Source organism: Electrona antarctica (genome assembly GCF_951216825.1).
Source record: "Electrona antarctica genome assembly, chromosome: 15".
In the NCBI taxonomy this organism is placed as follows: Eukaryota; Metazoa; Chordata; class Actinopteri; order Myctophiformes; family Myctophidae; genus Electrona; species Electrona antarctica.
In genome coordinates this window covers 8,285,240-8,312,332 of record NC_136796.1, presented here as the reverse complement: position 1 = coordinate 8,312,332, position 27,093 = coordinate 8,285,240, and the positions used below count along the sequence as shown (strand labels likewise).

At 44.6% G+C, this 27,093-nt stretch overlaps 2 protein-coding genes across 4 annotated transcripts in view; one reads left to right on the top strand and one right to left on the bottom strand.

Moving 5' to 3' along the window:
• Nucleotides 1-22,505, top strand: part of LOC306939055 (uncharacterized protein) — a 67,733-nt gene extending 45,228 nt beyond the window's left edge. For all 3 annotated transcript variants that reach the window (XM_079523520.1, XM_079523519.1, XM_079523518.1), the window contains 27 exons: nt 2,007-2,137; nt 2,478-2,585; nt 2,693-2,741; nt 3,248-3,325; nt 3,620-4,255; nt 5,270-5,590; nt 6,170-6,321; nt 7,000-7,122; nt 7,342-8,923; nt 9,555-9,686; nt 10,173-10,312; nt 10,857-10,976; nt 11,458-13,537; nt 13,765-13,889; nt 14,027-14,125; nt 14,976-15,036; nt 15,608-15,745; nt 16,464-17,075; nt 17,206-17,271; nt 17,886-18,037; nt 18,342-18,464; nt 18,962-19,019; nt 19,160-19,234; nt 19,325-19,402; nt 19,503-19,592; nt 19,682-19,738; nt 20,192-22,505. In XM_079523520.1, coding sequence (XP_079379646.1) covers nt 2,007-2,137; nt 2,478-2,585; nt 2,693-2,741; nt 3,248-3,325; nt 3,620-4,255; nt 5,270-5,590; nt 6,170-6,321; nt 7,000-7,122; nt 7,342-8,923; nt 9,555-9,686; nt 10,173-10,312; nt 10,857-10,976; nt 11,458-13,537; nt 13,765-13,889; nt 14,027-14,125; nt 14,976-15,036; nt 15,608-15,745; nt 16,464-17,075; nt 17,206-17,271; nt 17,886-18,037; nt 18,342-18,464; nt 18,962-19,019; nt 19,160-19,234; nt 19,325-19,402; nt 19,503-19,592; nt 19,682-19,738; nt 20,192-21,783 — 8,978 coding nt within the window. In that variant the 3' untranslated portion in view covers nt 21,784-22,505. The remainder of the gene's footprint in view (nt 1-2,006; nt 2,138-2,477; nt 2,586-2,692; nt 2,742-3,247; nt 3,326-3,619; nt 4,256-5,269; nt 5,591-6,169; nt 6,322-6,999; nt 7,123-7,341; nt 8,924-9,554; nt 9,687-10,172; nt 10,313-10,856; nt 10,977-11,457; nt 13,538-13,764; nt 13,890-14,026; nt 14,126-14,975; nt 15,037-15,607; nt 15,746-16,463; nt 17,076-17,205; nt 17,272-17,885; nt 18,038-18,341; nt 18,465-18,961; nt 19,020-19,159; nt 19,235-19,324; nt 19,403-19,502; nt 19,593-19,681; nt 19,739-20,191) is intronic.
• A 3,264-nt stretch (nt 22,506-25,769) lies between these two features.
• LOC306938734 (putative G-protein coupled receptor 34) lies at nt 25,770-26,798 on the bottom strand (the record flags this gene model as incomplete). The annotated part of the gene is made up of 1 exon (XM_079523001.1): nt 25,770-26,798. The coding sequence occupies one exon, from the start codon at nt 26,796-26,798 to the stop codon at nt 25,770-25,772; it is 1,029 nt and encodes a 342-aa protein (XP_079379127.1).
• Between the last annotated feature and the right edge of the window lie 295 nt (nt 26,799-27,093).

The following is a 27,093-nucleotide window of genomic DNA, read 5'->3' as shown; positions in this document are numbered from 1 at the left end:
GCTCTCCGCTCATGTTGATTCTCAGTCGCTAAACTTGTTTTTTGTGCACCGGTCGCTCCGTGCTCTGCTCAGTATTTTCAAATCACGCACACCGTCCGTGCGACCGGGCATGCTCAATCGACAAAATGTGGTGCAAGGCCCCGACCAGAGCGTCTTGGAGCGACAGGTGGCCCTCGAAACACTCCTTGGGCTAAAAACGGCCATATCCGTCACAACAATTGTGATGAGGTCATAACATTTGGAAAAGTGGCTATGGACGTTTTTAGCCCAAGGTGTGTTTTTCGTGCAAAACCAATGTTTGCAATGGATTCAGAATCATGAACAAGCCCTAGTTTGACCCCTCACGTGCTACTTAAGTTAAAGCAAATGTTTGCCTACATATACAGTAGGTTGTTATACCCCAACTTTCAGCATCTGTCACAGATTCTCCTAGGGAAACTGAATTTCAATCTTTGTGAGATGTATTACTAGACACCTTTACAGACACATTGGTGAAGAAATGTATTGGTAAGGAATTTATTCCCAGATTGTATTAACCCATTTAGACCTGGTGCTGGTGATATGTTGTTGTCTCCACCAGGCCGAAGGCATGGGGAGAGAGTATGTTTTGCACTCCGTCCGTGTGTGTGTGCGTCCGTCCTTCCTTCCTTCCGTCCGTCTGTTACCAGCTAATCTCCGTCACCGTTGGCCCGATCCATGCCAAACTTTGCACACACACTCCCTGGATGCCAACGACGAACCTCTGCCCCAAATATTCCTCAACGGCCTGTTATAGCGCCACCATGAGGCCGATTTAGGCTAAACACATTTCTGTAGATTACTCGTACACATTTTATCCATACATCACACAATTCGGTATACACTATCTCCATAGTCATGTGATCAACACAGATCTGCACCATTTCCCATCTTCCATCCTGATTGACTAAGATTGCCTTCCAAAGCTCACATGATTGGTCCATTTCGAACAAAATGCCACAAATCACAAACACTGTGCAATTTCCGTGAAATTATACACGCACATTTCCACTAGGCCGAGGACGACATGCCACTATTTTTTTCCCCAAATCAGCCTCACGGTGGAGCTATAACAGGCCAATTCCTGTTTTTAGCTATAACTGCATCGATCTGTATACAACTTATGTATGCGCACTCCCTAGAGGCCATGGAAAAACATTGTCCCTGCATCCCTCCACATCTGCCGGTTATAGCGCCACCATGAAGCCGATTTCTGCAAAACACATTGCTTATGTTAGTACAGATTTCATCCAAATGTCACGCAAATCGGTACACATGATCTCTGTAGTCATGTGATCAAGACGAGTCTGTTGGATTTCTCAGATTCTACACTGATTGGCTAACATTGCCTTCCAAAGTTTTCAGGAGTGGCCCGTTTTGTACAAAATGCTGCACATGTCCTGCTCATCCAGAATTCTATCCTCATGCTATGAGTGATCTGGCTCTTCCTCAACAAAATGAAGAAAATTGTTGCAAAAAAAAATAACAAACAAAAAAACATGTCTATATTACTCCTAAACATTTTGCCAAACATCTCACACAGTCCTATCCTCCTGGTGGAGACCTGTGCCCAGAAGGGCACTTTTTCTAGTTTTACTTTGAATTCGGATGATATCTCTGTGTCTTATTGCTATACATGTACCAAGTACCAACATCATTTATTTTTTTGAATTTTTGAATAAGAATTTTCCGAAACCTTAGGTTATGCTTTAGAAGGCGTTTTTTAGAATCGACCTCAGGTCTATATCCCCTGACTAATAGCCGATAATCGGGCATTTTTGACGCTCGGGGGGTGCCCGACTCAATCGATCTGCTCGGGGCCGCTCAAAGCGCGATCGGGATCGGCCCGATCAACATCAAGAATGTTTGATATTTGCTGTGCCTCGCTCCGATTGTTCTGTAGTGTGTGGTGCTATCAGATTTCAGATTGAAATAAATCGGCTAGTTTCCAACTCTTACATCTACAACATGTCTTCTTTCCCTGTCAGGTCTTCAGTTTCTAGTTCAGTTCAAATCTAACGGACGGTGGAGCTCCTTGTGTTTACTCTGTGAGAGGTACCTGCAATCGCTTGAGTTCTGCTCACACGTGTTCAGTCTTGAACACGTCAAAAGGTTTCTGGTGAGTATTAATGGAAACAAGGCCCTGACTGGGGCCTTTTGTGTTGGGCCTTCTAGCATAACCTTTGACTCTACCGCCTATACTGATAATAATCGTGCAAATAAAGTAATCAACCAATAGAAATATTGTCCTCCAATGGAGCTAGAGGTAAATTCCACTATGTACTAGGCCTTTAAAACCTGTTAAGCCCCTGTATTTAGAGTAGCCTATTTTATTTTTTCATTTTCCCTTAAGACTTACAATAAACATAGTAAATAATCACAGAACAGTGTAGTGACAAATAATTCAATAAATAAATAAACCTCCTTCATTTGTGTGCCCGTGCACATGCATGTTGTAGAAAAAAGCCCACCCGGGCTCCCTGGATTCTGAAGCTAAGAGAGTTCCTGACAAGTTGCTGGACATGGCAAAGCAGGCAGCGGTCATCCACTTACCCAGTTGCATACAGGTAACACTCTACACATCAACGTACACTCTTCTACATGTCATGAATTAGGTGCAGCAATCTGTTTCCATTTCAACATACACTTAATCTCTGTATGTTCTATCTTACAGAAAGTGACACTGAGCATGCCCATCCATGGACAAGCTACTTATAGGAACGGTGAGTGTGGTTGTGGGCAGAAGGAGAGAAAGTTGTCCGATCGTTCGCGTTGGTGTTTGCTTTCAAAACATTTGTTAACAAGAAAAATGTTCTCAGCACAGCACAGACCTCCAACTAGGTAGGAGGCACCTTGTCTATAGACAAATTCAGAGACGGGTCCCCATACCAATTTGATTCAATCGGGAGAAAGAGCTCATACAGGATACAGGATAAACAAGTGAAAGTGTAATTGAAGAATTTGCAGACAAAATTGGAGCTGAAACACTATAAAAGACGACTTTTGGGGTTTTTATTGATTGGGTTTGATATCGCCCATCCATCACCACCATCTGTTTAGCTACTGGTGGAGAACCATTGCTATAGAGCAGCGGTTCCCAAACACTGGGTCGGGACCCATTTGTGGGTCACGGACACTTTTTTTCTGGGGTCTCGAGTAAATATGTACATTAATGTAATTTATGGTGGAAGTACAGTTAATGATTTAGCTGCACATATGTCTGTTTCAGCTGTCGGCGCCCTGAACAGTCAAAAGAAGATGGAGGGTGGAAAGCTTTTTCCTTTTTTACGAGTGAGACAGAAATTGGGTAAGTCAATTAGTCACTTATCGAAGTTAAGTGTAGCAACAGTAAAAACTCTTAATTCTTAAAAGGACCTGCATATTTGGTCGACATCTTGCATTGTGTTTATAGCAAACTAAAAACGGTTGCTTCCCACTCAAACGCACTTGCCCGCTGGGCAACCTGAAAGAAAACTCCACATGGCCGAACGTTTTATTTACTTGCTGTTAGTGTCAAGCCCTGACTCTTGTCTTTTATGCATTTGTTTAACCCCTGAGTATATTTTGTCAGTTGCCTGTATTAACTCATTTTGTTCCTCAGTCCCTACAGAAAGTCCCGAAATGACCAAGAAACCTGAGGGAGATGCTGCCACTCCACAGCCTCCAGATGTGAAGGATCTCAATCCACAGCCCGTTCCAGTGGAAAAGGAAGCAGTGCCTGAGAAGGATTCCAGTGTCCATAAACCTGATGAGAAGAAGTGTCCCACTCAGAACTCCTCTGTGGAACGTAGAGGAGATCCAGGCACCAGTGTGGACAGAGACACTCTGAAACAAAGTACAGAAGGACAAAAGACTGAAAAAGACCAAGCGGCGGGGGTGGCTGTGAAGTTGACGGGGAGAGGGCTGAGTTCTGAGAGTCAGGAGACGGCCCGGAAACGAAAGCGTGATGCGGTGGCCGGAACAGAAAGGGGTGCGACTGGCGAGGACACAACGCCTAGGGTGGTGGGCGACACGGATGTCGAAAAGGAGAGGAGTGAAACTGCCGTCAGGCCAGATGCGGAGTGTAAAAGGCAAAGACTCTGCGACGTGGAGGAAAGGTCGGCCCGTGAGACCCAAAAGACTTGCGAAGAAGGAGGAGTCCGAGCAGGAGACATGAGCAGTATTAGTCAAACAGCGGAGGCTTTGAGTGACATGGCAACAGAGACAAACACACGTGATCCATGTGTGACACGTAAAGGTTTGTATCTATCTGCTAAGTTATTGTATTGTTCATCAGTCAGTCAGTTGGTCTTCTCTGGTAGTGGGGCTTCGTTTAAGCATCTTGTGTCTGATCAGAATTAAATCGAGGGCCTATGGTCAGTCAGTGTCCTGCCATTCTGTTAGTAGACCCCCTTTCCCCTAACCTGACTCCGCCAGATGGGGCAGCAGGGAGTACACTGGGTTCCCCCCTCCTGCTCCCATCTGGGAACTCTCAGGCAGACTTGATGCCCGGCCACAAAACGGCCTGGCCAATCAGCAGCAGCTAGAAGCTAGAAGCTGCTGCTAGAAGCTGCTAGAAGCTGCTGCTGATTGACCAGGCCGTTTTGTGGCCGGGCATCAAGTCTGCCTGAGAGTTCCCAGATGGGAGCAGGAGGGGGGAACCCAGTGTACTCTCTGCTGCCCCATCTGGCGGAGTCAGGTTACCTTTCCCCCCCCTTCTCCACTAAATCTCTTTGCCCCAGAATATGTCATGGGATGCTAGCGTTCATGTGGTTAATGTTGTATAACTTTGTGTTCATTGAATGCCAGATTTCGTCTATACAGTAGCTGCCCTTGCCAGCGATTCAGAGCGTTTTCACTAACCTTTGAAAAATCATGGAATATTATTCTCCACATTGATCCACCCACTGATCGCTTTGAAGGGAGGCTGTGCTGCTGCGATAATCTATTCCATAGTTATGGGTTGCTTGTTGCTTGTTTTCGTCAAAAATCACCAGAAAGCAGATCTTTTAGCATTATCCTAAACCAGCTGGAAAATGACGTTATCATGTGATTTCTGGGTGTACACTTGAATATGAATATGGTAAGAAATCTCATCATTGGCAGGCATTGAGATAACAAGACATTTATCATAAATCATATTAAAGGATATGTAGCTTCAATACAACCTCTTCACGGCTCAGAACATCTAAGACATTTGTCTTTTTCCACTAACCCATGTAACCAGTCAGTCCAGGTGTTTGAACTCCAATTATGTTGTGTGTGTTGACAGACTTGAGCCTTGTTGCTGAGGGAGAAATTTTGCATGGACTTGAATCAGCTACAGACACCCTGGCTGCTTCTCAAGTGACCAACAGCATCCAGGTCAGCCCCACGCATCCCCAGGGCCTTCAAACCCCTCCGTCCACATCTGACGGTCAACCCCGGCCAAGTACACTCATCTCTGACGTCCAGGACAAGCCATTCAGTGTTCAGCCACCAACCGACAGGTGTCACCCCCAGGTCACTCCAGACGACATCATGGACCCTGCAGTTACAAACACAGCCCTGTGGCACTACCTCAACGACACTGATAGAACGGAGCCAGTCATTGGTCAGCTTACACTCTCATTTTTGTGTTTTCTTAATGTTCTTACTAATTATTTTTCTTTTGCAACATGCAAACATTGCTAACATTGCAACACGCCACCAGTGTTACTTTTGTTGACTAAGACTAAAAGACTAAATATTTTGATATTAGTTGACTAAGACTAGACTAAACAATAGAAAATAGGAATTAAAAAAATTCCAAAAAGGTAGCACATCCAAAAATTAAATAAACGGCGGACAAAGTACTCACATTTCCATTTCTTTATTGGCACACAACAAAAAGGAACGCTTACGCGTTTCGGCTATGCAGCATGCTCTGATGAAGGCTGCATAGCCGAAACGCGTAAGATATTTCTAAAATAGGACTAAAAGGCCTCAGACGGCTAGCGTGGCCATTTGGGCACCGCCCGACAGCGTGTCCCAGGTTCCACTCCCGATCCCGACAACCTTTTCTGTGTGTCACTCCCCATCTCTTTCTCCCCATTTACTGTCAGTCTACACTAGTCTCTACCAATTAAGGCACAGTTATCTTCTACTTTCCGTTGTGTTCACTACGTGACTGTTCTGTGTCACTGTCCTCCAGGTCTGAGCATGATGACAGAGTTCCGGTACCCGCCGGAGGTCAACAAGCGCAGCTATTTCCGCTGTTGTTCCGGAGACCTCGGTGCCAAGCACCGAGGTGATGCGATACCTCGGTATCACATCACATCTGCCAAACACCGCTACAACTACATTGTAAGTGTGTGAGCCTGTGGTGGCAAAGGAAACCTTATGTAATGATTAATTTGTACTTTGTCATACAATGGTGTTGTGTGCTGAAAATAGCCATTCTAAAAGCTCATAACACTATCGAACGATGGAGTATAAATCGGGTTTAAACGTGCCATGTTTTCTGTACTGTATATGTTATACTGATGGAAACATGAGGAGGTGCTCAGGATACAGTGCATTACATCTGATTATGCAATGGAGCAAAAGCATTGAATGCAAAGTTCAGCAGTGCTCAATGTGTACTGACACTTATATGTCGAATAGAGACAGAGTGAGCTTTTTTGTATTTGTATTCTACTTATAAGCAGCATGTGCCACCTTTGTTCATTGTATTCTACTTGTGAATATTTGTGACGGTGAGTAGAAAACAGTGTGGCTGGACTTGATCCGACATAGACCTGTCCAAGAATTATGATGTTCCGTTGTTACTACATACTTAACTGTAAAGTGTGACAGTAACTGCATTGTATGCTTTCTGCATGAAGGTGGAACTCGTAGCAAAAGCTTTGCTCATATAGCTAGAGCTAGAGAGACTCTGTCAGAGTTGGTAAAGAATAACAAGAAAGAGACACTCATATGGTTCTGACTGATTCAAACAGAACTCTGACTTAATACATGTTTGTTTGTTTGTTTTCTTTGCAGAAAAAGGTGCGTCCTCATATGGTCAAAGATTGGCCACGCAGTGTGGGCCCTCATGACCCTTCTCGAGAGATGCGAGACCTGGCCCAACAGGTGGAGAGAGATGAGGGCTGGGGAAGATTGAAGGTAATCTTTTGCCTTCATCGTTTTTATTCTTTGAATTTCTTTGAACGTTTCCATCCTATAATAACATAGAGATGACCTAAATAGAGTTTGTATTGCTTTACAGAGCAATAAAGAAAAAAGAAAAGCAAATAGTTATGTTCTAACTTTTGCTTAGCCATTTGAAAGATGTTAAACAACTGGTCACTTAATATTAACATAATATTGTGTGCTGTTTTAAAGGTGACTTTGGTGGGGTTGTCCACAAGCCAATCCCTGAAAGCTACTGCCAAATCCCATAGGACAGCAGACGGCACAAGCAAAACTATGAGTCCTTCTCTTAAAACGAATGAAGACCTCAAAATAAATATCTTATCCAGGACTGTGGCTGAATTAACGGAACTGTCCAACCGCTTGGCAGCTGTTGAAGACAAGACTATTTCCAAAGGCAACGTTGTCACAGCCACCTCACACACTGGTGGTAAAACGACGACAACCTCCAACGTGCGTGCAACCAACTCAAAACTTGACCTGCAATCCACTGCAACCATCTCCAAACCATCTACATCTATGGGAGTTGTTTTGTGCAAAGCTACGACTGCTTCAGAAAAACCTTCCAACACCTCCAGCCTAACGGTCACACAGGCCTGTGATACAACAGCAACCAACGAACAAGTTAAGATAACCTCCAATGTGCTCCAAACCAACTCAGAGCCTACCAACAGTTCCAAGACTACTGTAACCACGTCCAAATCTGTAACCCCACCTCAAGCTGCAACCATCTCCAGTGCGACATCCACCATCTCCAATTCTACTGGAGCCAAGTCACACCTGACTCAGACTATCTCCAGTGCAACTGTAACCATGTCAATAACTGCCGCCAATTCCAAACCCACTGCACACATCTCTAGTGCAACTCCAGACAAATCCACTGCAGCCATCGCCAAATCTACTGTAGCTTCAGCTGAAGCTGCCTCCACCACCACCTCTGTCGCAGAAGCCTTTGATGCCCCCAAAGACGAAGTCCCCTCCAAAACGTCCAAATCGACTTTGAAAACCGCAACCAACCAACAAGTTACTATTACCTCCAATGTGCTTGCAACCAACTCAAAACTTGCCATCAGTTCCAAAACTACTGCAACCACATCCAAACCTGTAGCCCCATCTCATGCTGCAACCATCTCCAGTGCGACATCCACCATCTCCAATTCTACTGGAGCCAAGTCACACCTGACCCAGACTACCTCCAGTGCAACTGTAACCATGTCAATAACTGCCGCCAATTCCAAACCCACTGCTCACATCTCTAGTGCAACTCCAGACAAATCCACTGCAGCCATCGCCAAATCTACTGTAGCTTCAGATGACGCTGCCTCCACCACCACCTCTGTCGCAGAAGCCTTTGATGCCCCCAAAGACGAAGTCCCCTCCAAAACATCCAAATCGACTTTGAAAACCGCAACCAACCAACAAGTTACTATTACCTCCAATGTGCTTGCACATTGGAGGTCCATGATGTCAACTGTAGCTTCAGATGAAGCTCCCTCCACCACCACCTCTGTCGCAGCGCCACCCATCTCATGTACTACAGCCAGCTCCAAACCCACTGCACACATCCCCAGTGCTACTCCAGCTGTGTCTGAAACTGAATCCACCACAACCGTCGACAAATGTTCTACTTCTAGGATCACCTCTAAACCAAGTACAACACTTGAAGAAGAAGGAGACGGAGCGACAGACACGAGTAGTATTAGCCAAACGGCAGAGATTTTGAGTGACGTCGCAGCAGAGACGACCCCACAGGATCAACGTGTGACACCTAAAGGTTTGTATCTGCTGAGTTCCTTTATTCTTCTTCATTCGGTCGGTCTTCTCTGGTGGTAGTGTTTCCACTTTCTACCCAATTAACCCATTTTGACCTGAGATCAGATTAAAAAAATGTCTTCTACATCCTGACAGTTTTCTGAAAAAGCTATGTTTCGATGTCAGTCGTTCTTCGATTTTTCAAAAATAGTAGACCTACAAGCTCGTAGCGCGCCACTCGGTGGCGCGCTATGAGCTTGTAGATCTGCTATTTTTCAATAGCTAAAGCATAACATAATGCTAACACCAAAAGGGGTTCCCGCCCAAAATGGGTTAAGACCTGAGGCCAATTCTACAAATGCCTTCTAACTGTCCTACAAAGCCAAAGTGCAGTAACTACGTTTCTGGACCCACTGACCTATTTGTGTATACCAAAAGTCAAATTAGCCTTCGTAATTTCGGGGGATAAACAATTTCCTCAAGAACAGATATATCTCATTTGGCTGAGCAGTTGAAACACCTTTAAACCCATTTTTCAGTTACATTTTTTGTTCGCCATTACTGCACTTTGGCTTTGTAGGGCAGAGCAGTTCTCAGACCTTGTCAAGGGCCGCACGACGGACCCCCTCCATCTGAAAATGTTTTTGTTCCAGGGAGAAGAAGTAAAAGAAAGAAGCCAATCAATGTGGAGCCACCAGAGCTTCCAGAGGACATGGACCCCACGGTTACAAACACAGCCCTGTGGCACTACCTCAACAACGCTAGAAGAGAAGAGCCAGTCATTGGTCAGCATATCTTATTCATCATATTTTTGTTTTCTTAAATGTTCTTACTAACTTTGTTAGCCACATGCATAAAGACCCTTTATGGTATTGGCTCAGATCAGGCCCGGTTCTTCCTACAGGCCGACGAAGCCACCCGCTTTTTTTACTCTGTCCCAACTCTGTCTGCCCAGTGTCCCCCCCAGTGCCCCCCCAGTGCCTCCCCAGTACCTCCCCAGTGTCTCCCCAGTGCCAGTGTCCCGCCAGTGCCTCCACAGAGCCTCCCCATGTCCCCACAGTGCCTCCCCAATGGACCCCCAGTGCCTCCACCGTGTCCCCACTGTCCCCCCAGTGCCTCCACAGTGTCTCCTCAATTTTTGGGACAGAGTAAAAATCCTGCTTGGGGCGCCAGATTGCTCAGGACCGGCCCTGGCTCAGATAACGTGTGATTAGCATCTTCTACTTGGCGTCGTGTTCACTATGTGACTGTTCTGTGATACTGTCCTCCAGGCTTGAGCATGATGACAGAGTTCCAGTGGCCGGAGGACAACGCTCGCAACTACTTCCGTTGTGACTGCTGTGACATGAACATTATCCATGGCCAGCACATGTCTCACATCATATCTACAGAACACCGCTACAACTACATAGTAAGTGTGTGAGCCGGTGGTGGCAAAGGAAACCTCATGTAATGCTTAATTTATACTTTGTCATGCAATGCTGTCTCCTAACCCATTGTTCTGTATACCATATAAGTTGGTTTCTCTGTACAGTCCTCAATACAAGTGTGGCATTGACGAATGTGCGGCTATACATTGTTTTCATTTAGGGAACTATATTCATTTCAACTCACGGCGACCCTCTGACCCGTCTTATGAACCTCTGCAAAACTATATCTAACCAACTTCCTGTTCTGTTTTCTTTAATGCTTACAAAGCACTTATGTGTGGCTATAGGAGGATATAAAGAGGGACATGCATCTCTGTTCAGATACAGGGATTTTTGGTCTGTCACTTTAGTTTGTCACTTTGTCCACGGACAGTTCATTAAAGACCGCCATTTGTACTTTGGACTCCTGTGGACTTTCTTTCTTGTCAGTTCACAGTTCTTATTCCAGACATTATTTTTCATATGGTTCGGACTGATTCAAACAGAACAGTGACTTACATATAATATATATTTTTGTCTTTTCAGAAAAAGGTTGGTCCTCATATGGTCAGTCATTGGAAAAGCAGTGTGGACCCTAAGCGTTCTAGAGAGCTGCGATGCCTGGCCCAAGGAGTGGAGATAAATGAGGGATGGGGAAAATTGAAGGTAATTTATTTTTCAGGGTTACGGCCGGGCTCCACCGGGCGCGTCAGCGTCGCGTCTCCGTCACCGTCAGGGAATGTTCCCTTTTTAATCAATGAAGGGTGGCTCCACTGCCCGCGTTGACGGAGACGCGACGCGTGCATTAAAATTGAACCGGTGCGTTTTTTGACGCGACGCAGACGCAACGCAACGCGTCCGGTGGAGCCCTGGCGTTAGGCTTGAGTTCCAATGGGCAGTTCCAATTCAAATGTGTTTTCTGTGTTTACGGAGTGTCCCGTCCGTCCGTCAGTCTATCACATATCTCGAGAAATGTCTGACCAATTGACTTCAGAAGATTAATGTGAAATGTTATGTATGATTCTGAAAGAGCTGCCTGCAACAGTATTGGAAATGGAGGGGAATAGTTATCATAACTTGTGCTTTTAGCCATTTGAAATATGTTAAATAACTAGTCTTTTACACAATGTTGTGTGCTATTTTAAAGGTGACTGTGGTGACGGATCCTTCTCTTAAAACTAACAAAGACCCGGAAATGAATGACACATTCATGAATTCGTTGATTCAGTCTGTGGCCGAATTAGCCGAACTGTCCAACAGCTGCCTACCTGAAGATACAGCCCAAACTGTTTCCAAAGGCAACGTTGTCACAGCCACGTCACACACTGATGGTAAAACCACGACAACCTCCAACGTGCTTGCAACCAACTCAAAACTTGACCTCAGTTCCAAATCCACTGCTATGGGGGTTGTGTTGTGTAAAACTACGAGGGCTTCAGATAAACCTGCCATCACCTCCAACCTAACTGTTGCACAGGTCTGTGATACAACAGCAAGCAACCAACAACTTACGATAACCTCCAATGTGCTCGCAACCAACTCAGCACCAACCAACAGTTCCAAGACTGCAACCACATCCAAACCTGTAACCCCACCTCAAGCTGCAACCATCTCCAATTCTACTGGAGCCAAGTCACACCTGACCCAGACGACCTCCAATGCGACTCCAACCATCTCAAGAACTACAGACAATTCCAAACCCACTGCTCACATCTCTGGTGTAACTCCAGATAAATCCACCGCAGACATTGCCAAATCTACCGTAGCTTCAGACGAAGCTGCCTCCACCACCACCACCTCCAGCCCGACTGTCGCAGAGGCCTTTGATGCTGCAGCTACCCCCAAAGACGAAGTCCCCTCCAAAACGTCCGAATCCACTTTGACAACTGCAACCAACCAACAAGTTACTATAACCTCCAATATGCCTCCAACCAATTCAAAACATGCCATCAGTTCCAAAACTACGGCAACCACATCTACAACTGCAGGCCAGTCTCATGCTGCGACCATGTCCAGTGCAACATTCGCCCTCTCCAATTCTACTGGAGCCATGTCAAACCTGACCCAGACTACCTCCAATGCGAAGCCAACCATCTCAAGAACTGCAGCCAACTCCAAACCCACTGCACACATCCCCAGTGCAACTCCAGCCGTGTCTAAATCCACCACAACCGTCTCCAAACCTACTACATCTGAGGGAGTTGCGTCTAAATCCACCACAACCATCTCCAAACCTACTACATCTGAGGGAGTTGCGTCTAAACCTATGAGCACTTCAGGTAAACCTCCCACCACCACCTCCAGCCCGACTGTAACAGGGGCCTATGATACTACAGCCACCCTCAAAAATGAAGTCTCCTCCAAAACGTTTGAATCAACATCGAAATCTGCAACCAACCATCAAGTTACGACGACCTCCGATGTGCTTGCAAGCAGCTCAAACCTTGCCACCAGTTCCAGAACTACTGCAACCACATGCAAACCTGTAGCCCCATCTCATGCTGCAACCATGTCCAGTGCAACATCCACCATCTCCAATTCTACTGGAGCCAAGTCACACCTGACCCAGACTACCTCCAGTGCAACTCCAGCCACCTCAAGAACAACAGCCAACTCCACACCCACTGCAACCATCTCCAGTGCAACTCAAGCCGTGTCTGAATCCGCCACAACCATCTCCAAACCTACATCTAAGACCACCTCTAAACCAAGTGCAACAGTCTGCCATTCCGCTACAGTCATGTCCACGGCTGCAGCCTTCTCAAGTACAACTCCAGCCATCGCCAAAGTGTCCACACCCACTGCAACCATCCCCAAACCCTCTTCATCTACGGGAACTTCTGGTAAAGCTGCCACTACCTACAGTCCATCTGTCGCACTGACCTGTGATGCCGTTGCTACCCCTAAACACAACGTCGCCTACAAACCTTCTGAAACCGCTCAGAAAATGGCAACCAACCAACAACTTGCAGAGTCATCTGTGACTGCCACCAAAACCCATACAACCTCAACTACCTGTCAAGCCAATGAAGATGGCTCCAAGACCGGCCATATACAGACCTATGCGAGGTCAAATAGTCGTGATGCAACACGGAAGAGAGACACACACCCTCTACTCTCACTCTTCAGAGCCGTGTCTCCTGCATCTACTTGTGGGAGCAGCCCTTCTTCGGAAACGTCGGAATCCAGCACGAGATCCGATTCCAAAACATATGGAACTGCAGTGGGTCCGTATTACTTTCCAAACCACTTTAACACCATCCATATTTTGGGCATGTTATTATTGGCATGACTTTTCCCACACATTTTTAAATCTTTTCCCTTTACAAATCTCAAAATTACATCTGCAAGCCCACAACAACGTGTCACATCACAACTTGTTAATTCTATAGTTACTTACTGTCTCGGCGTTATCTAATGGGAACAATGTGTGCTTGCTTGCGAACCTCTCCAGGTGTGATGTTCATGGTTACTGTCACGCATGAGAAAAGGTCCATGTTGTTCTGTCTTCTGTGCAAGACCAAGCCGATGGGCTACAGGCAACACAGGTCATGCATCATGCATCAGTCAAACTACGTGGTGAGTGATTTAAACATCAATATATGCTGTGCAGTTTTATGAAACCAGTTAGTTTTCTGCTTGTTAACTGTATGTTCTGAATGATGCATTTAGGTGTGGTTTACTACATGTTAACCGGCTGTGTGTTCTGCATTTAGAGAATGAAGTGTCCAGAGTTGACCTCGGATCTATCAGACTCAGAGCTGCAGGCGATTGTCACAGACTTGGCTAAGCAAGACATAGTCAACATGCCACAGGTGACACACACCAGATGTTTTCCAAACTTTTTCATGTACTCTAAACTGATTTTCATTAGTCCATAGGACCCCCATTTAATGTAATTATGTCCCAGGTATCCTGACATTAACAGATGTTTTGGTTTACATATACTAAACTAAAACTGTCTGAATGTCATAATTGTACACGAGGAATTGATTCATAGTGGCGATATTGAAACATATTGTGAGAATATAGTCACTGTTGCAATGTTTGCGTTGTGATCATTTCAAGTGAATTGAACTGTAGTTTAAATACTACTACTCGTACTACTACACTATTTGGCTGGGGAACCCCAGGAACTCTCTCTAGGGGTTCCCAGAACACCACTTTTCTACAGAGTATCTACTCTAGACATTGATTGATCGATTAAGTGATTGGCGGCGGTGGCTCAGGGGTAGAGTGGCTGGATGGTAACCGCAAGATTGCCAGTTTGAACCCGGGCTACCCCAGAGTTAGTGTCGAAGTGAAGTGTCCTTGAGCAAGACTCTGAACCCCTAATTGGTTTCCGCCGCCATCGGTGTATGAATGTGTGTGTGAATGGGTGAATGTAATAAAGGCGCTATATAAATGCACCATTTACCATTTACCAAATGCACCATTTGATTTAGCGATTGATTGATTACTTTATTAACATGATTATTAACAGTAGGCTACAGGTAGTAAGGTCAAAGGTTATGCTACGCAAAAGGCTCCAGGGGCTTGTTTCCATTGTGGTCCATTGCACGCAGACACACACAGACTCACACACACACACACACACACACACACACACACACACACAGATTGCCTTATTGTTTTAATACGATTGTCTCTTTTATCTTTGCATAGACGGTGATAATGAATAGTGAAAGAGAGTATGAAGAGCTGACTAAAGCAGACGTACCAGAAGGTAAATCCCCGCACGGCGACACCATCTTGATATCTATATCATCTAGGGATTGATTGAATACTTTATTAACAGAGGTACAGTTATGCAATCAATGCTAAAAGGATAACACATTGTGGTCCTATATGTATTCAATTCATCAAGACATATTAAGCATGCAATACTATAAATAATACTAATACAACATCAATACTAGGAGCGATAAAGGTATTTTTCCAGTAATTTATTTTGACAAACTTGAAGCTGTGTCTACTGTGTAGGTCCTGTTGCAGATTGCAGATGGGTGCTCTTTTACGGAGTCTTTTGAGGGAGGGGAGGGAATCGCACTTTTTTAATGGCTAGTGCGATAAAGACACAATAATGGCAGTGGGATTGTGATTCCCTGTTTGTGGGGAAGACTGTAAGATGCTGTTTTAACATCTAAGGGGCTGCACCAGAAATGATACGCAGTTCCTGTTTAGTTTTAGTCTTAGCTGTTAACTATAATAAATAACCTTGATGTACGACACAGTGTTCGGCACAGAGCTGTGTTTTTTGAATATTTTGTACATGATTGTGTTTTTTACTCCTTCAGCCCTGGATAGAATCGAATCCCTCCTGAGACAGCAGAGAGGGTCACAGGATTCACCTTCTGCAACTAATCCTCAACCAGAGAGCCTGAAACACCAGGACATGTCAACTGGTTTACATGAACCTTCACATCACCCTGATGGTAAATGCACCAACCATCCTCACTGTTTCCTAAAACATCAGCTGAATTCAGCCTTCTTGGCTTGCACAGACCAAGACAATGCGCGTGACATCATCGATCATCATACCCGGAAGTTATGCAGGAACACCTACTGAGTGGCAAAAAACGACTTTCTGACTTTCTGGCCTTGACAGCCCATACATCCAAACAGACATCTGATGGAATTAAACGTTAAATGACGTTAAACTCATTTGACACTCACTTTATGCATGTGCATACCCTCTATTAGTCAGTTTGTCGCAGATTAATGTACAAACCAGTGGGTGCACTTTCTATCTATCTCTCCGGCTTTGAGAAACACGCGGAGAGTCGAAGAGCGAGAAAGAGAAACGGAGCTAAAGCGAGAGAAGTAAATGTAGGCTACATTTCAAGTTTTGCATTTGATTATTGGCGGATGATAACAATTAGCACAACGGATTAATAAGCAGACTTTGAAGAATACAGAGAGTGTTTGAATGACAGACATCCCTTCAGAATTGCGTGCGATATGGCGTATGACCGGGTATGGTAAATGGTGCATTTATATAGCGCCTTCATCCAAGGTGCTTTACATAGATTGTGCAATACATTCACACATGCAGGTATCATGCATCCTGCGCAGTGCACACGTTACAAAGCATTTTCGTTTATTTGCACTCATCCACAAACTATCACTTCCATTCCTTCCCTCCATCCATAGGTAATAAAACAACTCAAAGACCAGATCCTTTGGGCACTTGCTCACCATCCTCCCCAGTGCACGCCTTACCCCTGGGCCCTGACACCCAGCCAGAAGGTCCACAGAGCTGTGATGTTCAGCTAGAGAGTTCTCATGATACCAGGACACAGCCAGTGGCTCTTCACGACATCAGAACGCAGTCCAGAACACAGCCAGTAGCCCCTGAGGACAGCAGGACACAGCCAGTCACTCCTCGTGACACCAGGCCACAGCCAGTGGCTCTTCAGGACATCAGGACACAGTCAGTGGCTCCTGAGGACTCTATCCAGCAACAAGGGGTTCCTCAGACTTTCAGGGAACGGCAGGAGGCTCCTCCAGACCCTGGTACATGGCACCAGGCTCCTCTGCGTTCTGCCACACAACCCTGGGCTCCTCAGTACTCTGGTACGACTCAGAAAGAACCTCAACACCCTGGTGTACAACCACAGGACACGGCACAGAGGCAGAGCAGAAGCATCAAACTAGAGGAGACAGAGCAGCCACTGGAACGTCCAGACAGACGGCCGTTCTTGGAACCAGACAGTGGACACCAGCAGCCTTTTTTGCAACCGCTGTCCCAAAGCAATTCAGCAGGTATGTGTGGATTGAGTCGACATCTTTATTTTCCAAACAATTAGAATTATTTCATGAGTTTTATGTTTTCATTTCTGTGTGTGTGTATATTTGTTTGTATCTATTGGTCTATTTGTTCTGTCACTCACAGTGAAAAGCCGCGTGTCCAGTTTCGTATATGTGAAGCTGTCGGAAGCAGAGAGAGAGAGAGTCATAGGTGAGTGTTTCTTTGACTTCATGCACAACTTAAATATCCTTTGTGAAATATCCAGCAAAGGCAGTGGCTAGTCATTCACATAATTTGGCAGCCTTGATGGAGATGTTCCACACTAGTGTCTTTTTCGATATTAGATGACTATTACAGATATTGTTATCTTTAGCGTATGTAATGCTCGCACAAGAGTCATAGAACGTCATGGGTTGGAAATATGATGCTTCCACTGCGACTTCAGCTGCAGGTGAAAGAGTTATGAAAATGATAAAGGTGGAGATCGAGGGAGATTTACAAAACAAAATAAAGCGGAAATACAAACCAACTCCACATTATGCCAATATGGATAGCTCATTGCCAGAGCATTTGCAAGAAGAAATGGCATTTTGCCACCTGACTCGCAGTGTTAATTTTATTGAATAAAACTACGACTAAAAGACTAAGATTTTGTCTTAAAACTGAACTACGACTAAACAATTTCAGATTACTAAAATAGGATTAAAACTAAATCGTGTTATTCAAAAGACTAAAACTGTGTGTGTGTGTGTGTGTGTGTGTGTGTGTGTGTGTGTGTGTGTGTGTGTGTGTTTGTGTTTGTGTTTGTGTTTTTTTTATCCCAGGTATGAGGTCGGTAGTGGAGTGCCAGTGTGGAGAGATATCTAAGAGTGAGAAGCTCTTCCCATTCTACATGTGTCGTAGCTGCAAAGCGACTGTCCAACTGAAACATATTTGTGGACACATCATCAGCATCGAACACCAGCGCAACTATATGGTCAGTGGCCTCTCCAGTACTTCTCACGTATTGTCATTTTTACCAACTAAACCGAGGAACTCTTATGATTGTGACATGCGCTAACATTAACCTTCCCCCCCATGATCAAATAATTGAAATGCAACGGCGTGTGCATGTTAACGCATATGAGGCCTGACAGGAAGCACGGAGAAATCTTAAAATGTATTTATTTATTATTATTCAAATTAACCAATATGCCGATAAGCATATTTTTTATATCCAAATATAGCAGTGGCAGTGTTGAGCTACAGTCTGAAATGTCTTCTTCTATGTTTGTGTTTAGTGGGAGAATTCCCCTCCTCTAATGGCTGGAATCAGGGATCGGTTGAATATGGACGAGGACGGCTTTGAGCTGGCCGTCAACCTAGTCGCCAAACGGGAAGAGTTTCACCAAATGGATGCTGAGGTAATCATTTAGTTTAGAAGATCGTTATTTGCTAAAAAGCCGCCTGAACTTTTAAATGTCCCTGAATTCAGAAGAAGAGGGAAAACGTTTCTCTTTCTGGGAAATGAACACCCAGAGGCAACCACGGACAACTCTCTTTATTTTCTAATCATGAGAATAGAGAGAAGAAAATATGTGACATTCTCTCTGTAGCATGTGCCGTGTGAGTTTTAAAACTCAGTCTGGCCTTACAGGAGACTTATTTTCTATTAGTTACACACCCCTTGAATTCATGAGATTTGTTTTTGTTTGATTTTGTCACCTTCCTAAATCAATAATTTGATGACCGTGTCACCGGTCAATAGATGACTCTTTCACTCTTCTCCGCCGGCCATCAAATTATTAGCTTAGGAATGCGACAAAACCAATATATCTCCATGAATCCAAGGCTTCATGGGGTGTGTAATTGAAAACTACTCCTTAAGTATAATGTTTTTGTTTAACTTTCTCTTGACAAGGTTATACTGCTTGACAAGAAGTCATATCATCGAGTGCGAGTGGCTCCATACAGTGAAGGTACAGTAGTTCTTCATCTTTTTTGTGTCCCCAGCAACTTTATGCTTCATATCGGTGTCATTACATATCCATGTCTATTCACGGCTGTGGTCCTTGAATGTGTGCTGTTGTAACTGTAGTGGCTTGATTGTTGTCTGTAGGCATCCACATACTGGAGGACATCTTGAGACAACAGATGACCTCTTCCTGTCCACCTGCTGACCAACAACCACCAGGTGAGAACCTCTCCATCTACAGACAAGCTTTATGTTCCACTAAAACAATGATGAGATGGACATGTCGTTGTTCTGCCTTCTGTTGAACAGACCAGCAGAGTTCACAAGACCCTCCTCACACAGAGGAGTCATCCAGGCCAACAGAGGCAAAAAAGAGCAGAGATAAAGGTATACAAGGACCAACATCACACACAAAATATACAGATACACTATGTCCCATGTAGTAACCAATGTTGGAGTTCATAATGATTGTTTTTTCCACATTTAGACACGACAGACAACAAACCTTCAAAAAGGAGTCTGACTGAGACACAACAGTGTCTCACAACCCTGAACACTCACAACTCAAACATAACAGGTGTGTGAGGTCAACATGATTCCAAACACATAGAATGTTGAATATAAAACCATGTCTAATTGGTCTAATTGTCTCTCTGCTGTTTCCAGTCACCATTAAACAGGAGGTGAAACAGGAAGACCACACCCACAGCTCCGGATATACAGGTAAATGTATATATAATAATAATAATAATAGCTCAAATTTATATATCACTTTTCTAAGTACCCAAAATCGCTTTACATAAAGAAAAGGAAGGAACCTACTTTAATAAAGAAAAAAACAATAAAGTTCTAAGTGATAAGCAGGAGTTTGTAGTAGCAACATAAATCTCCCCCTTAACTGGATGAAACATCAAGCAGACCCAGACTCTAGGGTGGACGGCCATCTGCATCGACTGTGTCAGCGGGGAAAGACAGAGAGAAGTAGTATAATATAGTAGCAATTCACATCGTGCTCCGTGGAGAGGCCCGTTCCGCAGTCACACTCTTGATCTGCAGCTGGGAGTCCATTTAGAGCAAGATGATGAGATTATCCTCTCAGGTCTTCATCAAGCAGCTGCTTCCTCCTTTAGTTTCAAAATGTAACCTAACATATGTCCTTTTTACTTTTCTCCCCAGAAATGAGAAGACCATTAGAACATGGTTTGGATTGCGTGTCATGGATTGGTGACACAGGGACGGTCAAACGGAGAAGAATTTCAAAGTCTCCCAATGGTGGTGGCACGTGTGACGGTCCTTCAGGTTCTTATTCTAACGTCCTGTCGCCTGCCAGCCACTGTCCCTCTCCCCAATACCAAGACACCAGAGTCAAGGTAGAACCCAGCCTGAGCCCCTCTCCACAAATCCATGAGGCCAGAGTAAATGCAGAAACCACATCGGTCCCTACAACTGTGGTTTCTCAGTTAGTGCAGCACTGCGAGTCTTTAAAAATACAGCCTGAGCGAAAATTAGAGCTGGTCTTGAACTCACTTAAAACAATAGCGTCCTCTAACTTCAACCTTGAATGCCCTCCAACACATCCAGCTGCATCTACTGAGCCGTCAACCACACCTTGGTTCATAGATTCATTACTGGCTAAACAGCCCATCCTTCAGTCCACCGTGTCCGAGGCTAAACAAGCCTCGCCATCAATACAGTTGACCTCTGTAACCACCGACCCGCTGTCCCCTCCAGCTAACAAAGATCTGCCCTCTATTGAACCCATAACATCCATCGTTGACATGAACAAGTTTACACACTTTCCATCTTTGGTGCGAACCAAGCAATCAGGGAGGGATGTCTCCAGTCAAGAAATCCCCGAAAATGCAATTGTAGGTCGCGTGAAGCCCAGGGTGCAATTGGACTCAAATGTCAACTTGCGCAACACGTGTAAACGTGCAGCCCCGAAGCCTGCAGACGACGACGTCTGGAACTACGAGAACCGGCAGTTCATGCCAGGAAGAAGAGCTGCCGAATATGATGATGTCCAGTCTCTGGAAAGCCACTACAGAGCAGCCAACCCTGCAGGTGAAGACTTTCCTGTTGCCTCCAACCCACAGCTGGACTGCAATCTGGGCATGAGTGTGGGTGAACCCAGTGCCACTCCAACCACAGTCATTCATCCAAACGCTGCTCCAGCTCTGGCTAGTGCATATAACACCATGGCCTCTCCTTTTAATATCGGGGTCGGTCCATACATGGGCAGTCCCATGACTGTGGTGAACCCAAACCCCACTAGCCAGCAATTTACTGGTTCTGATTACAGAATCAATCAGCCCACCGTATCAACGGTAAGTCCCACTCACTCTCTACAAGCTGCAGGCTATGATAGCACACCACTTTATCCTTATAGTCAAGTCACCCACAACCCTTATTTCACACATGGATATCCATATGGAACTGGGGCCCAGAACCCTTATTTCACACATGGGTATCCGTACGGAACTGGACCTGCAGGTATTCACCAAGCTCCAGGCCAGTACGGAACTGGACCTGCAGGTATTCACCAAGCTCCAGGCCAGTACGGAACTGGACCTGCAGGTATTCACCAAGCTCCAGGCCAGCACTCTGTGTCCTCACAGTATGTAAACTACAGTGATGGCTCTACTGGAGGATTGTACCCAATGCAGACCCCACCTCAGCAGGGAGCAGGACAGGAGGCGATTCCTGGAGGCACGAATCTAACTGCAGCAGACTGGCTTATCATGCATAGACAACGGCAGCATCGATAATGTTCAATCACTATGGTGCTGTTCACCAGCCACAGTTGATTCACTATGATGCTTTGGCATTTACTGTTCACCCGCCACAGTTGATTCACTATGCTTTACTGTAGTTAGTACCTCTTGTTTCTCAGGTGCGTTAGTTTGTTTTTGGGGATGTCCAGGAGGTTGGCATTACCAGTCCACTCAGGTTAATGAAGAACAGATGTCCTGCACTCAGTATTAATGGAGGACAGTAAGGGAAGGACATGATGACTCTTAATAATTTGTTGTTGGTGTCTGTTGACCGGAGGTCAGTCATGTTGCCTTACGCCACTTGTGTTTCACTGAAGTTGTACATTGAAGAAGCTGAGTTTTTTTTTTATTTTTTAAAGCTTTGTTTTGTTTAAGAAATATATTTGTTATAAAAAAATGATTAATGTTCCAATGTACAGTACAGTATAATTGATGCATGTTTTGTCGTTTTTAGGCTAATCTGTGTCAGAGGTTGGCTCAGCGTCTCAATTCCCTCGACAGTTTTTAAAAAGAGACATGCTTTGTTTTTTTATTGAGCCAGAAAGTATTATCACAACTAAAAGTTTTCAAAATAATATAGATTGTTTTGGTATTTATTTTTAAATAATCTATACATTATAAATATAGGATCTTTGAATGTATAATGTGAAGCAAAAAATATTTTAGTTTTTTTTTTGTATTTTTCTGAATAAATGCAGTATAATTGTCTACCTTAATGCTTTTCTAGTTGTCCCTTCTGTTGTGCAAGCGAAATGTTGAGTTCTACTCGAAGCTGACTTGATGAGGGCCAGATGTGTGGCTTTACTTACATTACCTACACAGCTGTCTCAGGTACCGTAGGTCTCTATAGGTCGTCCTCAGATGAGTCCTGTCGCTTCCAGTCAATACCGGTTCTCCATACATATTCTCCAGTTCATTGGTACTTTGCGCTCCTGCATCATTCTTGAGAATTTTGAGTACATCCACGTATGTTGGTGTGGGACGTCTTTGTGACCGATGCAGTGTCCTGCCAAAGAGGGATGCATGGGTTATGGAGCCATTTAAAGTTATTCCAGTGGGTAATTGGGTTGTGATCTTTAAACCGTATAGATATTTTAAAGCTATTAAATCCTATTTTAAAATATAATTTCATTAACCCTCTAAAATGAAAGTAATTTTAAGGCAGGGGAAAATAAACAAAACAACTTTAACGCCTGTTAGAAGCTGTATGGTGTTTCGCCTCTTGCTGCTTTTGTCCACTTGAGGGCGACCTTGGTCGACCCGCTGTTGTAAACAAGTGTAATGCTTTTTCAGTGTGCTTCTGCTTAATGCGTTATCGTCCACAGTAACAGTCTTTGTATTGAGTTGTGCTTTCATGTGAAATGTACCCATTCTGCAAACTGTTAATAGTAAACATAGAACAAAATAGAGGCATCCTAACCATAGACTAAAAACGAAAGATCCTTCCTGAGTCGTCATGCATCTCCAAGCGGTCACAGAAAGAAAAAAAAACGGAAGAGAGCAGACCGTGGTCGTCGCTGACAATCTACTAGAGTTGTACCCTATTAAGCCGGTACGGTACGTAACGTACAATCCTGACCTTTTAATAACGTACCGTACGTTATTAAAAGGTCAGGATTGTACTGCTGCTGTTGTGACACAGAATGTGCGTTTTATTTAGGCAAGAATACAATCTGTAGTCACATAGGCCTATAATGTTTGGAAACATCAACAACATTATAACATAGTTAGCTGTCACTGCCTCTGTCTCATGTTTGATCCCATGTGTTTGGTGAAGGATGCCCATTCTGTGGTGGTGACCGTGAGCAGCTGTAGGTCTACTGCATGGCACCATGGCTGGCTTCAATTTGTAATTGGTCCTCAAAGTCCTAGAACACCAGAAACTCAACTGTTCACTTTTAATGATCTAGTCCATGCTACTAGTATTGATGTATTGATATTATTATTATTACTACAATTATTATTATTGTATACTATTGTATGCATTTAATATTATGATTAATTGAATACACAGGACCGCAATGGACACCATTTTTTTATTAATTTTAACATTCATTGTATGATGTATAGGGCAGGCTACCACTGTCTGTCTGTAGCCTACTATTTGCAAACAAAGTATTTGATCAGCCAATCAATCAATTTTAAGCTGCTTGATTCAGTATTGAAATATTTGATATAGGCTACATTTTATCAGACATACAAAGCCATTGTAACTTAATACTATTTTAATCATGATAGATTCATTTAAATGTCCTTGGTTCTGATGATATTGATCCTAATCGCCTATACTTGAGGAGGCTGTGTTTTGGCTACTTCATAATTCATATTTTATTGCTTTTGGGGGAAATGAAAACTTAAATTAAATAAAAGGGATTGTTCCCAAACTTGTACTGTCTATTTTAGATTTTCAGATATTTGATCTTTGACAGCCATTAGAAGATAAAAAAGGATTTTAATATAGTTTTACTGTAATGAAAGGGCCTTGTGTGTGGCTAATTACTTATAAAGTAGCTAGATCCAGTGTCTTATTTAAATAAAGCTATAGCGACTGTTTCTGCCCCCTCAATGTCATTTTTTTAAATACATTTTCAAGTAGGTGACACATTTTCATCCAATCAGGAGAGTAGCTTTTCATGAGCTTGATTTTCATAGTGTTCCAGTTCCAATTTTGTCAGCTCATTTCTTTGTGTCATCCCTTACAATTCCATTCCTGACTGCGTTCCCTATGCTGATTGCATAACATTTGTATCCAATATTTCAGTACAGGGTAGGTCCCCAGACCTACCCTGTATCCTTCCCTTGCAAAAGACATTTGTCCTAATACTGCTGCTATAGGTCAGCCCCAACGACACTAGTTCAGACCTTGAACTTGAAGTTAAACTGGTAAGTCACAAAACGATAATACTGTAAATAAGTTAACAATTGTAAACAAATGGACCATTAAGGCATGGTTGTTTGTTCTAATGATGTTTATTAGAACGGATGTCTAAAAGATATACATTCAAAGCTCAGTGGTCCAGGCAGTAATCCAGTCTGGCAGTGTGCCGCGGGTTCGACTCCTGATCCCGACGGCCTTTACTGCATGTCTTCCCCCCCATCTCTCTCCCCATTTCCTGTCAGCCTACTGTCTGTCCCTCCATAAAATATATAAAATAAAGGTGAAAGCCAAAAAAAAAAGATACATTCAAAGACAAAAATAGTGAAAACAAGAAGGTTCTCACAATTCACTTTAAAATGCTTCAATGTTCATTCAGAGCAAAAAAATGGCGCTTCGAAAACGTAAAGTAGACTATAATACTTGGGTACCACCTTAGTTTTTCAATACTGTACAGTCACCAACACATTTTAATTAGGGGTGGAACGATTCACTTACCTCCCAAGACGATATCGATACCTAGGCTGCCGATTAAATTTATATTGTAATTCTTTATTATATTGCAATTTGATTCGATATTGCGATTTTGCCCCCAAGTTACTTTGCTTTTTTATACTAGAACATTTTAAAACAATTATAAAGAATATAAACCATGAATCATACACCTCAATGCAACCAGATAATGTCAGTTAGTCCTAATGTCATGATTTATTTTTTAAATAAATAAAATAAAAACAATCCGAACTTCACGATTTGATTTAAAATGTGTGGCATTAAAAATGGAAACATTTGAGTGAATTGTTTTTGCCCACCCCTAATTTAATATAATACTCTCTCCTCCACTCTGAGCCACTGGAGGCTAATAAAATGACCAGGGAGAAGATGTGTTCTGGGGTGGAGTTTAAGGATCAACCTTTTGTTATGAGGTCTGTATAGATTCTTTTTAAGGATCTTTGGGATGCTAGTGAACTGGGATCTGCACTGCAGGCATTCATAAACAAAAATGTATATGTGTGTGTGCAGAGCAGTATAGAGAGCAGTATTTTTCATACTGCCACCAGAATGTTTCGAGGCCAATGACGTCAGGCTCCTGCCTTTATTAAAGTCATTCTCCGCCCCGTATCCCGCATGAATGCGTGCCTAGGGCGCCTAGGGCGTCCCGTATCCTGCATGAATGCGTGCATAGGGCACGTGCAGCCGCTTTACGCATCAAGCCGGACAGGAGGAAGTACATGACGGGATCCAGGCAGGCGTTGAAGGCGGAGACCAAGACCATCACCTGATGGGTCTGTTGTATCCGGCACAGGTCGTAGGCCGATGGGTTGAACTGAGACCGGATGTAGATGGGACGGAAGACGTGGTACGGCACAAAGCACACGGTGAACAGCAAGAGGACAAAGAAGGACTTCCTGGCCGTGCGTCCGTATCGGCTGGTGGCGATCTTCCCGTAGGAGACCACCTGCATGATGAAAACTACCCAGAACATCACCTCCAGAGCCACGTTAATGGACGCTATGCACCCAAACGAATCCCACCGATTGTACTGGAAGCACTTTCTGTCTTCTAGGTCCTGAGGTCTGTTGGCCTCTCCGTACACCATCATGGCCAGCGCCAGCCCCCACACCAGGCCACAGATCACCCAGGTCCACGGCACGCCGCATGGATTCCTCACCGGCGCACACCGCGCTCCACCGCCTCCGCGGCGACTCAGCCAGGCGTAGCGGTCCAGGCCGATGAGGCCCAGCATGGCGATGTTGACGTACATGTTCATGTAGAACACGTTGGTCACCAGACGGCACGCCGCGGCGCCGAGCCGCCACACGTCCCCGTTGGCGTGATAGTACACCCTGAAGGGCAGTATGGCCAGCAGCAGCAGGTCGGACACGGCGCTGTTCACGAGGAGGATGTGCATGGAGTCCCACCGGCGCCGAAGGAACAGGAACACCCACAGGGCCAGGAGGTTCGCCGCCAGGCCCACGAGGAACAGCAGGGAGTAGAAAACCGCCTGTGGCACGCGCAGAGCCTCATCGTGGGTCGGACAATATGTCTGGTTGTGGGGGGTGGAGGAGGGCGACCCGAGGATTGTTAAGGGGATGGTTGCCATGGAGCTGAGAGGAGAGAGGATGGTTGACATGGTGGAGGGTGGAGGGGTGGATGACATGGAGGAGAGAGAAGAGAGGATGGTTGACATGGTGGAGGGTGGAGGGGTGGATGACATGGAGGAGAGAGAAGAGAGGATGGTTGACATGGTGGAGGGTGGAGGGGTGGATGACATGGAGGAGAGAGAAGAGAGGATGGTTGACATGGTGGAGGGTGGAGGGACGGATGACATGGTGGAGAGAGAAGAGAGGATGGTTGATATGGTGGAGGATGGAGGGATGGTTGACATGGTGGATGATGGAGGGATGGTTGACATGGAGCTGACATAA